General features: G+C 55.7%; 1 protein-coding gene across 1 annotated transcript; it reads right to left on the bottom strand.

Moving 5' to 3' along the window:
- Positions 1-1346: 1346 nt before the first annotated feature.
- Positions 1347-11307, bottom strand: FAM221B (family with sequence similarity 221 member B). Its single transcript, XM_072993099.2, has 6 exons — positions 10147-11307; positions 9602-9745; positions 8679-8789; positions 7748-7951; positions 2814-2933; positions 1347-1632 (listed from the first exon to the last, which is right to left on the bottom strand). Exons 1-6 carry the CDS (start codon positions 11189-11191, stop codon positions 1427-1429), a joined length of 1830 nt encoding a protein of 609 aa, XP_072849200.2. The 5' UTR covers positions 11192-11307; the 3' UTR covers positions 1347-1426.
- Between the last annotated feature and the right edge of the window lie 1664 nt (positions 11308-12971).

Genomic DNA, 12971 nt, shown 5'->3' with positions numbered 1-12971 from the left:
TTTATTTATTTATTTATTTATTTATTTATTTATTTATTTATTTATTTATTTATTTATTTATTTATTTATTTAATATCCCGCCTATCTAGTCAATTAAGACCACTCTAGGTGGCTGTGCGGACCAGAAGGGGTTCTTGTTGAGATGCAAATCAAAGCAGCAATCATGGTCCTCCTATTGTCCTGCTGGGGTTATGTTAATTAAAGTCCAAGGTCTCTGCAGGCTGGCAGAGTTTTAGGAGGGAGGGGTGGAGAAACTGCACTCCATGGTGGAAGGTGCTTTTGACCTTTCTAATTATGTTTATTGGAAATACGCTTCATAGAGACATAGAGAACAGAGTCATAAACCTTAGCATCATCTGGAGAAGGGAGGGGCAGCAGTGGTCAATGGTGGGGGGCGAGGGGAGCCTCTTGGGGCCACCTGCGTTTGGGTGGCTGGTGGGTGGCCATTCACCAGGCTGGGTCCAGTGCCTTGAGCAGGGATCACTCACGGAGCAGGAGCAGCGCCTTTGCCTGGTCTGTTGGCCCTAGTAAAGGTCATTGCTTTAGGTCAGGATGGCACTCTCCAGGCTCCCATTCTGTGGCCGGCCGTTTCCCTTAAAGCCGTTCCAGAAGGGAGAAGACAAACATCCTCTCCTGCCCAAATGATTCTGGCTTCTCTCCCCAGCATTTGGCCCTGCTCTTGCAGAACCCCAGCCACCCCACCCCTGACAGGGGTTCTAGTTTCTCCTCCCTCCGGTCTGTGACTCGGCTTGGAGCTGGGGGGTGGGTGGGGAGGAAAGGGTGGCAGCGGTGGCAGCAGCAGCAGCAGCAAGAGAGCTGATCATGCCTCCCCCACAAGGAGCCGCTTGGCATTCAGGACCTCGGGCAGGATCTGGGGCCTCTTGCAAAATTCTGGAACTGAAGGCCACTCTCCGGGGGGGGGGGGAGGGCATCCTTCCCTGGCCCCTGGAGGATGATGGTCCAAGGGCACCTGTGGAGATGCAGGATCTTCGCCTGTCTTTGTGAGGAAAGGCAGCCTTGCAGCTCAGGGCAGCCCAGCCCAGCCTGGTGCATCTCTTTATCCCCCCCTTGGCCTGGGGCAAGGGATGGGGGGGGCATGCTCACTGCAGACGGGGAAAGAGGAAGTGGCCCCTCACCTGCATGGCCTGGCCAGCCTCAGCCTCAGCACAAGGTCCGGGCGGCCTGGGGTGGGCCAGAGGGGTGGGCCTTTCCCAAATGGGAGGGCAGTGGTGGGCTGCCCTAGATGTCTTGGGGGGGGGGCTGGCAGGTCAAGCAGAAGTAAAGTGCCACCCCCACCCCCTGCAGCCCAGCAGAACCCACAAACACACACACACACACACAGAGCCTGCTGGACACGGGGGTCCCGCGAGGGACCGCCAGCGGTCTTTATTGCCTCCGGCAGGGGCGGCTTCTCTGTCGGCCGTCCTCAGGCCTTCTTGTCGTCTTTCTCCTCCACGAGCCTCCGGGGCCCTGAGGGGGGAAGAGGCAGAGCGGGTGAGACGGAGGGGGGCGGCCGGGCCGGGGGCTCCTGCCCCGGCAGAGCCCAGCGGGACGGGTGGTTCACCACAGGGGCCCCAGTCAGCACGGCATCGCGCAGGTCGGGCATCTCAGCAAACGGCAGGTAGGCTTCTCCTGGGGAGAGAGAAGCCACGGTGGGACACGGCGGGCCGGGAGGAAGCCCTGGAGTGTGTGTGTGTGGGGGGGGAGAGCTGGGGAGCCCCCTGGGTGGCCACCCCACCGTGCTGGGCGAGGCGGTGCAGGACGGAGCCTCCGTGGGGGACAAGGCCCGGGCTCAGCGACCAGGACGCAATGGGCCCCATTTGCCCGTCTGAGATCCCATTTTGGCTCCATGGTGGGAAGACCCCGGGATTCTCCAGGGAGAGCCAAACAGGAGCCCCTAAGAACCCACGAGGAGCCGAAGGCAGGAGGAGGCCCCAGCCCTTCCGGGACCCGCCTTCGGTTCCCCGGGTGGCCAAAGAGGCTCCCCAGGATCAAGCCCACTGGCCAGCTGGACACTCCTCATCAGCTCTTTCCCCAGCCGGTGTGATGGAAAGGCCCACTGCCTCACCCAGGGTGCGTGAGCGAAATACCCCTTGGCACCATGACCTGGATCTCACCATTACTGTATGTGTAAAGCATCCAGGTTGGCCGCCATCAGGAACCTTGGCCCGGGTGAAGGAAAATGTGCAGCTGATCCTAAATCCTCACCGTTCAGCTACAGCTAATGGGCTCTTGGGTTATGGAGGCGGGGAGGAGAAAACGCCTCCTTGGGGCTGGGATGGGGGGGTCTCTGAATGGTGCCCTGGAGGCCATTCCCCTGGGGCTCAGCCCAGTGGCTTCCGAGGAGCGGGCATCTGTTTGTTGCTGAAATGGACGGAAGCCTGGCACGGTCCTAGGAGATGCCCACCGGGGGCCCAGGTGGAACGGGCAGCCGGGCTTCTTCTTGCCTGCACGGTGGGAGCTCCTGCACTGCAGAGCAGAGCAGGTGCGGCCGGACAAGGTCCTGCCAGGCTAGATGATGGCAAGGCGTGCCACGTGGGACGGCTCTTGATGATGTTTTGCAGGCTTTGGTGGGTTTCAGGATAGCTGAGTGGCAGGACAAGTGGCTTTCATGGGATGGGGTGGCTTGGGAGCTGAAAAAAGGGGATCCTTCCTGAGGGGGCCGAGAGGTCCGGACAGGAAGAGGGGGCAGCCCTGAGCCAGAGGCACTGAGGCGGTCGTCCGATTCAGGCAGAAGGGCCTGGAAAGGCATCCTCAGGGTGGGCCATCCCACAGACCCCCACCCGCCCTCCCTCCCCTAGCACACAGCCTACCGCATGGCCGGCCACCCTTGCGGCGCGTCTCCTCAGATTCAAAGAAAGTCTCGTGCTCCTCCCAGCGCCGGTCGCAGGCTGCACAGAGGAAGTTGGAGGCGAAGGCCATGCAGGAGCAGCCTAGAAGGGGGAGAGTTGACCCGTCAGTGGCATCCGTCCAGGGCCAAACCCTTAGCCTGGCGATGAGGCGTTGGGGGCCCTTTATTAATGGCACGGGGAACGGTCCTTGCCACTTCACACCCCAGATACCCAATGGTCCCCTCCTCTAGAACTGCCCCACTGATACCCATCTTCCCCCTCCCCAAGGCTTCGGACGCCCGGCAACCCCCACAGGCAAGGCGGAGCGCCTCCACCCTGTCCAGGCCAGGCCCTCGGTCCTCTCCCCTGCCCTGCCCTTCAGTGGGCTCGCTCCTGGCCCACGGCTGCCTTTAGGCGGCTCTGCGGTGAGCTACCTCCGCCTTGCCCACAGATGCTGCAGTTGGACCCTACCTGCCTGCCTGCCTGCCTGCCTGCCTGCCTGCCTGCCTGCCTGCCTGCCTGCCTGCCTGCCTGCCTGCCTGCCTGCCTGCCGGGGAGGGACCATCACGCTCCGCTCGGCTTCCACACCTCCTCGAGACCCCCTGTCCCCATGTCTGGCGGGCCCTGGCGGCTCTCTCTCTCTGGGGCCGTGTGACTCTTGGGGGTCAGGGTGGGCGTCTGGTCTGCCTCTGCCATGTGCTGTCGCTTCCTCTTGGCTGAGGCGAGACGCCCACCAAAAGCGACTCCCAATATTTTGGGGGTGTCCGTGTGTTTGGTGTGAGAGAAACCAACATCATTTAAAAATAAACCCTGGAAGGCTGTGGGCGAATGAGTGGCCACTTTAGCAGAAGGGCTTAGACCTGCTCAGCTGGACCCGTGGATGAGTTGTCCGGAGGGTCACCCTGGCTGATGGCAGCCCATCCGAGGTTCCTTCTTCCTCGCCAGGAAAGGGTCCGTCGATAGGAAAAGCCCCCCCAGGCCACAACCCCATGAGTGGTAGAGTTCACACTGAGATGAGCCTTGGAACAGTCACTACTAATCAACCTCGCAGGGTTGTTGTGAAGTGAAAATAGAAACCACCAAGCCAGTGTTGGAATTAATTACCAATTCAACATGCAGATTAGTGCCTGATCACCCGAGAGGCAGGAAGTGCTTGTTAACTAACATGCTGGGTAGCTCGCCACTCCCCTCCTTGACCAGATAATTAGCACTTTTTCTTTGATAGATGGGCGAAAATGACCCTTTATCTATCGTCAGTTGTTTTTTTACTGCTTTTATTTTATGCACCACAGGTTTCTAAGAGGAAGGAATGCTCTTTTGAGTTTCTCCTTAGGTCCACCCTGTTCTCCCAGCCAGGTAACTTGAGAGAGCCCAGTTTTGTTTTACTCTTTTAACCATTTTTTCATTTCATTCCTTCTACTGGGAGCCTCCCATACGTTCCAACAAAGTTCAAGCCTACAATTTTGAAGTCAGTGAGTACAGGTCAATTTTCAGAGAACTGCAGAACAATGGAGTTGGAAGGGGCCAGTGAGGCATGGAGTCCAGCCTCCCCCCCCCCCCCGGCTCAGGGCAGGAATGCAAATAACGGCAGAGTTGAGGGAGGATCCTCTAAATTTATCTTGAATGCCTCCAGTGATGGAGCTCTCACCACCCCTCTAGGTCATGGGACTCATCATTGTTCTGCTCTAACAGTTAAGAGGTTCTTCCTGATATTCAGCCTGAATCTGCCTTCCTGTAGCTTGAGCCCATTATTATGTGTCCTGCACTCTGGTATGATCGAGAACAGATCCTGCCACTCTTCTGTATGTTAGTCTTTAAAGTATTTGAAAAGTGCTATCCTTTCTACCCTCAATCTTCTTTTCTGAAGGCTAAACATGGCCAGCTCTTTCCATCTTACCTCCCAGTCCTTGGTTTCCAGTCCCCTGATCATCCTTCTTGCACTCCTCTGAACTTAATCTATCGGCATCCTTCATAAACTGTGGTGTCCAGAACTGGAGACAGTACTCAAGATGAGGCCCAATCAGTACCAAATGGAAGAGAACTAGTGCTTCACAGAATTTGGGGACTATGTTTCCATTAATGTATCCTAAAATTACATTTGCTTTTTTTTCTGCAGCCAATTCACACTGTGGGATTATATTTGGCTTGTGATCTACAGATGATTCCAAGTTCCTTCTCACTTGTAATATTATTGAACCACGTAACCCCCATATTGTAACTGTTTTTCCCCTTATGTGTAGAATTTGCACTTATCTCTGTTAAATTTCATTCTGTGCTCAAGCCTATAAAGATTTTTTTTAAAATTTTGTTCCTGTCTTCCAAGGTATTAGCTATTCCACCCAATTTTGTGTCATCTGCAAATCTGATAATCATTCCCTACATCCCCTATCAATTATGGTGCTGGAGGAGACTCTTGAGAGTCCCCTGGGCTGCAAAGAAAACAAACCTATCCGTTCTGAAGGAAATCAACCCTGAGGGTTCATTGGAAGGACAGATCCTGAAGCTGAGGCTCCAATACTTTGGCCATCTCATGAGAAGAGAAGACTCCCTGGAAAAGATGCTGATGTTGGGAATGTGTGAGGGCAGGAGGAGAAGGGGATGACAGAGGACAAGATGGTTGGATAGTGTCATGGAAGCTTCCAACGTGAATCTGACCTTACTCCGGGAGGCAGTGGAAGACAGGAGGGCCTGGCGTGCTCTGCTCCACTGGTTCTTAACCTTGGGTTACTCAGGGGTTTTGGACTGCAACTCCCAGAAGCCTTCACCACCAGCTGTCCTGACTGGGGTTTCTGGGAGTTGCAGTTCAAAAGCATCCAAGTAACAAAGGTTAAGAACCACTGCTCTGCTCTACAGGGTCATGAAGAGTCGGACATGACTCAATGACTAAACAACAACCTAAATAAGGCTTTTTTGTTGCTTTTAGCATCTCTTGCTAACCTCAGCTCATTTTCAGCTTTTGTCTTTCTAATGCCATCACTGCAATTTCCTGCTACTTGTCTGTATTCTTCTTTTGTGGCCTGGCTTTCCTTCCACTTCCTATATATGTGTCCTTTTTTGTTTTCAGGTCATCTCTGAGTTTTTCATAACGCCACACTGGACTTTTTTTTGATGTCTTCCATCTTTTTTTCTTGTTGGAATTGTATGTAGTTGTGCCTTTAGAATGTCCTTTTTAAAAAACTCCCATCCATCTTGGACTGCTTTTCCTGTTAGAATCGCCAGCCCTGGGACCGTACCTATAATTTTTCTGAGTTTTCTTCTTATATTGAAAGCAGTGTCTGAGGAACTGCTTAAGTTGTTTAAATGTGGTGGGGGTGTTCTTGGAGACTTGCTTTTTTTCCTTTGTAAAAATTTATTAATACAAAATAAACCTACTACTACACAAAAAAGAAAACCTATATAAAAATACAATACAATACAATACAATACAATACAATACAATACAATAAAATACAATTACCCATGTGCTCCCATCACCTTCAGGACTAGCATTATACTTTGTTCCATCCATTTTCACTCCAAAATTTCATTGTTTCTTCCCTTGGTGTAAACCCCCTCCCTCTCCGAAATACATGTCCCAAAAATACATTCCATATTTTCTTTAAATCGTTATTTTTCATTTGGCCCCTACTTATTTTCATATCACATGTCAGTTTATCATTAATTGCCATGTCCCATAATTCTCTACACCATTCCTCTAAGTTAAATTGATTATCATTTCTCCAGTTCCTTGCAAAAATTATCCTTGCTGCCGTAATCATCATTACTATTAAATCCTTATTTTCTTTCACCAATTGATCTTCCTTAATCAGGTTCAGTAAGGCTATTACAGGAGACACTTGAATATTCAATCCAATTATTTCAGATACTTCTTTAAATATTAAATTCCATTCTTTCTTTCTTTTTTCACATAACCACCACATATGTAAATACGTCCCCTTCTCTTTTTTACATCTCCAACATAATGTTGACACACTTTTATCCATTATATTGATTTTGACCGGCGTTAAATACCACCTCCATATTACTTTATAACAATTTTCTTTTATCCTTACTGACATGTTCTTCATAATTCTCTGATCCCATATTTTATCCCATTCTTCTCCTATTGCTTCTTTGTCAAAATCATTTTGCCATTGCATTTTTAATCCTAGAATACCCTGTTCAACTTGAATTAATAATTTATATATTTGGCTTACAGTTCCTTTTCTTTCTGTCTTTTCCTCTGATTTAAATCTTTTTTCTATAATCTTCAAATTTTGTCATTTTTCTGCCTTTCCCTTCTTTAGTATACCATTCTCTTGTCCACCTTTCTAATTGGATTAAATTTAACCATGAAATCCCTTCTAGTACTTTTTTTATGTCCTCTTTTCCTCTTATCTTCTCTATCCAGTCTTTTAATCTACTTATCTCTTTACTTTTTAATGTGTTCTTTAGATTTTTTTAAATTTTCCAGAAAGTTCCTTAATTCCACCACCAGAGATAAAGGAGAGATCGGTGGACTGTCCTTGGAGACTTGCTACTGAAATTTAAATCCCCAAGTTGCTGGTGTTTCCATTGCACAGTTAAAGCAATCAAGATATTCCTCTCTGCTGGTACTATAAAGCCCGTCACCTCATACCTCTCACAGCCAGGCCACTTGCTGGCATTCCTGGAAGGGTGAAATGGCCCCTTTTGAGAAATAATGCCTACGTCTTCCTGCCCTTTCCCCTCCAGGCTCTGCAGCGGCCCCCTTCCTTGCACGGTTCTCTCTGGTGGCACTTTTCCAGGGGCCCCAGCTGGGCAGCCTGAACATGGGCTCTGTGCCGTAGGTGGCATGTGCCAGCTGCCTTCCTTTTGGGTCCTTTTCCACAAGGAGCCTGGGCAGGATGGCTTCCCCTTGGGCGAAGCCCCCTCCCAGCAACGCCTGTCACACCCACCTCGGGCACAGCAGGCACGAGCTCCAGTTGGCGTGTGCTCCTCATGAGTGTGTTTGCACCGACATTTGGCTCGCCAAGCAGCTGCCTCAAAGCCGGTTCTTCTCTGCAGCCAGAATTCACCCACTTCCTCTGGGCGCGATGGGACAAAGGTGAAGGACTGGCATTTGCACTCTGGCTGGGTGCAGGGCACAGTTGCCCGCCTCTCTGAAACGCAAAGCATGCCAGTCAGGGAGGCAGCAGGCCGGAGGGGGGGGTGCCCCATCTGCTGCAGCCTGAGCCTTCCTGCAGCCAGGGGAGAAGGGGTCTGGGGGGGGGGAAGCAGCAAACAAGGGGCGTGGAGGGCTTGAGAAATGTCTGGATGGGCTACATCACTGGCAAGCAGGAATGGTTTTCTCTTTGGGTCTTTGACTCCAACAGGCCAGGGCTGTGTGTCCTTGTAACCGAAGGGCACTGGGCCAGTGTTCACCTCCTTGGAAGTTCTGCTCCCAGGCCCACCCCATGGGCCCCACCAGGCAGAGGTTAGCCTGCAGGGGCTCAGTCACAGCAGCCGCTGCCAACCGGAATGAAGACGGTGAAAAAGATGTGCAGCGGATGATGAATGTGAACATGCAGACTTGGTGAGCTTGCAAATATTTGGGCCAGCTAAGAGGGTGGGGGGAGGAGGAGGGGGCAAGGAGCATCAGGCACACCTGTCAGAGACTCTTGGTGAGGATGAGTCAATGGGACCACCCTGTCTAGAGGCAGTCGGCCTCCGAGAATCAAGCGGGTGCTCTCTTTCTGGTCACAGGGGCTGCAAACAGAGCTCTGGGGCGCCCCCAGCCTTTTGGCCTCCTTTAGCGAGGCCTTCATCCTGTTCTGAGCCCACTCGGGCCATCGGCTGCACTCCAGGCCCCCCCCCCCGGGCTCCCCCACCAGCTCTGCCCTCACTTACCCACACAGACTTGATGCCGCTTCAGCAGATGCCCACAGAAGCACTTGGACTCGTCACCCACACGGAAACAGTCCCACAGGTACTCAGGGCAGCGCCAGCCAATGTAGAGGCCTGCGGGAAAGGCAGCGCGGTCCCGCCAGCCGGGTCTCTCGCAGGCAGAGGGCCCGTCTTCGTTTTGGGGGGCTGGGCCCCAAAGACCAGGCCCCTCCCCCCCCACACACCCACCAGCTCCCTGTCTGCAGATATATATTCCCAGGGAGCCTCTTTCTAGCCCCACATCAGCCGCCGAGAGGGCTCCTCCCCTGCCGCCCTCTTTCCTTCCAGTGCTGACTGGGCTGTGACCCCCCCAGTTGCCCACCCCAGGGGGGCCTTCCTCCACTCCCCCACGAGGGACATCTCCTCCCCCTCGGGAGTGCGCCGAGGGTGTGCCTCCTCTCCTCTCCACAGGAAGAAGAGTCTGGGGGTCTGGTTGCTCAAACGTGGGGTATCCAGCCCAGGAAAGCCTCCTCCTTCGCCCCATGGCCCCAGAAAGCAGCCACCCGCTTGAAATCCCTCAGAGGGTGGGACTCAGTACCAGGCCGTCTCCCAGGCCCCCAACTCATCCAGGGGATTAGGGTCACCTTTTTGGTATGTCTAGGTTGGGGGGTAGGGAACCCTATCTGGGGGCGGTGGTGGTGTCCCAGGCCAGTGAGTCTCATGCCTTACACCAGAAGAAAGAAAGCAGGTTCCTCAACAGAGAGAGAGAGAGAGAGAGAGAGAGAGAGAGGTTCTAGACTCATGGCTTCCCGGAAGGATCCGGGGAAATAAGAGGCCTCTGTGGGGTCCCCCCATGCCGGGTTGTTCCTTGTTCCCGAGCAGCGGGCAGCGGGGGGGGGCATCACCTCAGGGGGGAGCCCCCCCACCCGACTCTGGCCGGAGCCCACCTGTCTCCATGGACTTCAGGGCCGCCTGCTTCTCCAGGTGGAAGAGCGCCTTGACGTTTTTGCCAAAGTCCTCCCGGTGCACCGCTTTGGCCACGGACACCAGTTCGGCCTTCTCCGCGGGGACGATGGGCCTCCCCACGTAGCCTGGGGAGAGAAAGGCCCGGCTCAGGGCCCAATCCACAGAGGGAACGAGAAAACCCTGCCGCGCTCTCGGGGGGGGCCGTGCGGATGGGCCGGCAGCGAGTTGGAGGGCTTTGCAGGAGAGGCCCGCTGGTCGGGAGCGCAGGGCCCGCGGGCTCCCTCCCGGCTTTCCCCTGCCGAGGGAGCGTCCTGGAGCGCCTCTCGGGGCAAAAGGGCAGGACAGCAACGGAGGCCGTCAGAAGCGCCCGAGGACCCGTCCGGAGACCCCCTCGCGCCCCTCCGACCAAGCGCCCGCCCGTCGGCTCCCAGCCCGCCCGGTTCCCGCGCTAGCCCGGACCCTCCCGGGACAGGCGGGCTGGCCGAGACCGAGGGAGGGAGGGAGGGAGGGAGGGGAGGCCACTCACTCGGGGCGCCCTTCTTGGCGGGAGCCTTCCTGCCCTTCCTGGGCGCCGCCGGGCCGGTCTCGAGGGCAGCCGAGGCGCTCGGGTCGGGCTCCGTGGCCGCCTCGTCGCTCGTCTCGTGGCCGTCCTCTTCCTCCAGCGCCTGCAGGCCCGCCTGGCGCCGCTTCCAGGAAAGCGGGGAGGTGGGGGGCTCGGGGGGCTCGGAGGAGGACGAGGAGGAGGAGGGACGGGGGTCCCCGGTGGACCTCTGGCTCCCGCCTTGCGCCCGCGGGCGCTCCGACCCGGAGTCCGTCCCCTCCGAGCTGGGGAGCGAGGTGGTGCCGCCGCCGCCGCTCGAGCCCTCCGGCCCGTCCAGGGTGCTGGACCGCGGCAGGACGGTCTCCTCGTCGTCGTCGCCCTCGGTGGCCGTGGATGGCGGCCGGATGATGTCCTCTTCCACCTCCAGGGCCGTGGAGGAGGAGGTCTCCCGGCCCGGCGCCTCCGCCTCGACGGCCTCCGCCGGCCAGTCTTCGGCCGCTTCCTCTTCCATATTGCAGGCGAACCGAGGGGCGAGGCCGGAGGGCGCAGCAGTTCCGCCCCGGGAAGAGCGCAGAGGACGGCGGCGCCCCAGGAGCCGCCGCGCTCCCCCCTTCCCGGTGCCCCAAGCGGCAAAGCCTGGCAGAGGGCACCGAAGAAGCCCGGCTCCCTCCTCCTCCTCCTCCGGAACCAGGCGGGCGCGCTCCCGGTGCCCTGCCCGGCGTCGGCGGGGTCGCTCGCTCGCTCGCTGGCTCTGGAGGGCCTCTGGCGCCGACGGCGCGGACGCGCTTCTCAGGCCTGGCTCCTGGAGAAGCCGGGCTCCTTCCTGGGCCCGGGCCGCGCTGCGCCCTCTTCCCCAAGGGAACTGGGGCGGCGGCCGGGCGGAGGGCCCCGGGAGGAGCGAGGCAGGAGGTTGGGGCTGCTGGTGGCGGCGGGGGGGGCACAAGAGTCCCGAGTCCTCCCTGGGCAGCTCGCCGACCTTTGCTGGGCTCCTCACCGGCCGAGGAGCCGCGGCGGGAAGCCCCGGTGCCATGGACACGGGGAGGCAGCCCTCGGGCCAGCCTGCATCGCCCTGGCAACGGCAGTCTGCCGGGTTCCAGGGGCTTCCGCGCCACCGCCGCTCCTGGAGCCGGAGAAAGGGGCCTCCGGTCCCCCTCTGTCGCCAACTAGCACCCCCCCGACACACACACCCGCACGTCCCACCCACCCCCAGCTCCTCTGCCAAGCGAGGAGATGCCCGTGAGGTCCTGCTTGGTGGGGGGGGGGGCGAGGGGGGCGGGGCGGCAGAGGTCACCTAGTGGGGCTCGGACTGAGCAAGCGGCGAGGGCACCTCCAACCGCCAGCCCCCCCCCGCCCTGCCCGTCCCCGCCCGCGCTGCCACCCGCATTCTTAAACCGTAGCTCGGTTGTGGGGAAGGGGAGAAGGCCTGTTTCTTCCTACTTGGTCCAGGATCGCCTCTTAAGACTCTGACGAGCCACCCGGACCCCTCGCAACCCCCACCCCAGCTCTGCCTCCCCTCCCAGGGAATCCATAGCAAACCGCTGCCCCCGGGCCCCAGTGTCCCACCTGCAGAGAATCGGCCAAGCTCTCCTCCAGCAGCACATTTCACACAAATTAATGTTTTTCCCAGTCCGCTTTCTTCAATATTCAGCTTCCACAACCCTGCATGATGATGGGGAAGACGAGAGTGCGGATGATCTTTTTTCTTGCTCTCCAGGGGCACATCCTTACATTTGAGGATCTTTTCTGGTTCCTTCCTTGCTGCCCTTCTGAGTCTCTCTGTCTTTTGATTTCTTGGCGACAGTCTCCGTTTGGACTGATTTGAGCCAAGGGATACAAAATCTCTCCGGCCCCTTCATTGTCAACAGAAAAGTTGTGTCCTCCTCCTGCAGTTGGGATTCTGGTCTTCTTAACATTCAACTGCAGTCTTGCTTTGGCATTTTCTTCTTTCACTGCCCCTAACAGCCACTTCAAGTCACTGCTGCTTTTCACTGGTAAGATGGTATCCTCTGCATATTTTAAATTATGGATGATTCTTCTACCAATTTTCCCTCCTTCTTCATCTGAATCTAGTCTGGATTTCTGTATGATACATTCTGCAAACAGATTGAACAGATAGGGGGGATAACAGACAAGAACGTCAGAAGAGCCCTCCCTGGGCTGGATCAGGCCAAGGGCCCTTCTCGTCCAGCTTCCTGTATCTCACCATGGCCCCACCAGATAGATGCCTCTGGAAGCCCACGAGACCACGAGAGACCTGTCTCCTGACACCCTTCCCAGGTACTGGCTGCCAATAATTGGTTTCCAGATGCTATTTAAAGTGGTAGCTCTAAGCTATAAAGCCTTAAATGGCCTGGGTCCAAGCTATCCCAAAGATCACATATCACCTTTTATGAGCTTATCTGGGTGTTAAGATCACCATGAGAGTCCTCGATCCCATCATCCTGGGGGGAGGGGATTTAAATGGGTTGTTGTGCCTTTGCTGCTTTGGATGCATTTTTGTTTTGGTTTACTGTGTTTTAAGGTGGTATTTGTTTGATCTTTTTAAGTATTTATATGCTTATTATTTTTAGCTTTAAACCTTGATTTTTCATGATGTAAGCCACCTTGGATCCCTCAGGGCTGATTTCTTTCAGAATGGATAGGTTTTTCTTTGCAGTCCAGGGGACTCTCAAGAGCCTCCTCCAGCACCACAATTCAAAAGCATCAGTTCTTCGGCGGTCAGCCTTCTTTATGGTCCAGCTCCCAAAACAACATACACAATACAAATTAAAAATTAAACCTTCCGCACCTGTGCCACCTTCATCCTTGGG

The sequence above is a fragment of the Pogona vitticeps genome, chromosome 2 (genome assembly GCF_051106095.1).
Source record: "Pogona vitticeps strain Pit_001003342236 chromosome 2, PviZW2.1, whole genome shotgun sequence".
Taxonomy (NCBI): Eukaryota; Metazoa; Chordata; class Lepidosauria; order Squamata; family Agamidae; genus Pogona; species Pogona vitticeps.
This window is presented reverse-complemented; position numbering and strand designations above follow the sequence as displayed.

What these genes read in the sequence shown, in the direction of transcription:
- FAM221B (XM_072993099.2), bottom strand. Translation starts at nt 11,191, where the DNA reads ATGGCACCGGGGCTTCCCGCCGCGGCTCCTCGGCCGGTGAGGAGCCCA. An exon ending in CCTGAAGTCCATGGAGACAG is followed by an intron (nt 8,790 to 9,601) that starts GTGGGCTCCGGC and finishes CCTTTCCCGCAG; the next exon opens with GCCTCTACATTGGCTGGCGC. An exon ending in GCGGCATCAAGTCTGTGTGG is followed by an intron (nt 7,952 to 8,678) that starts GTAAGTGAGGGC and finishes TTTGCGTTTCAG; the next exon opens with AGAGGCGGGCAACTGTGCCC.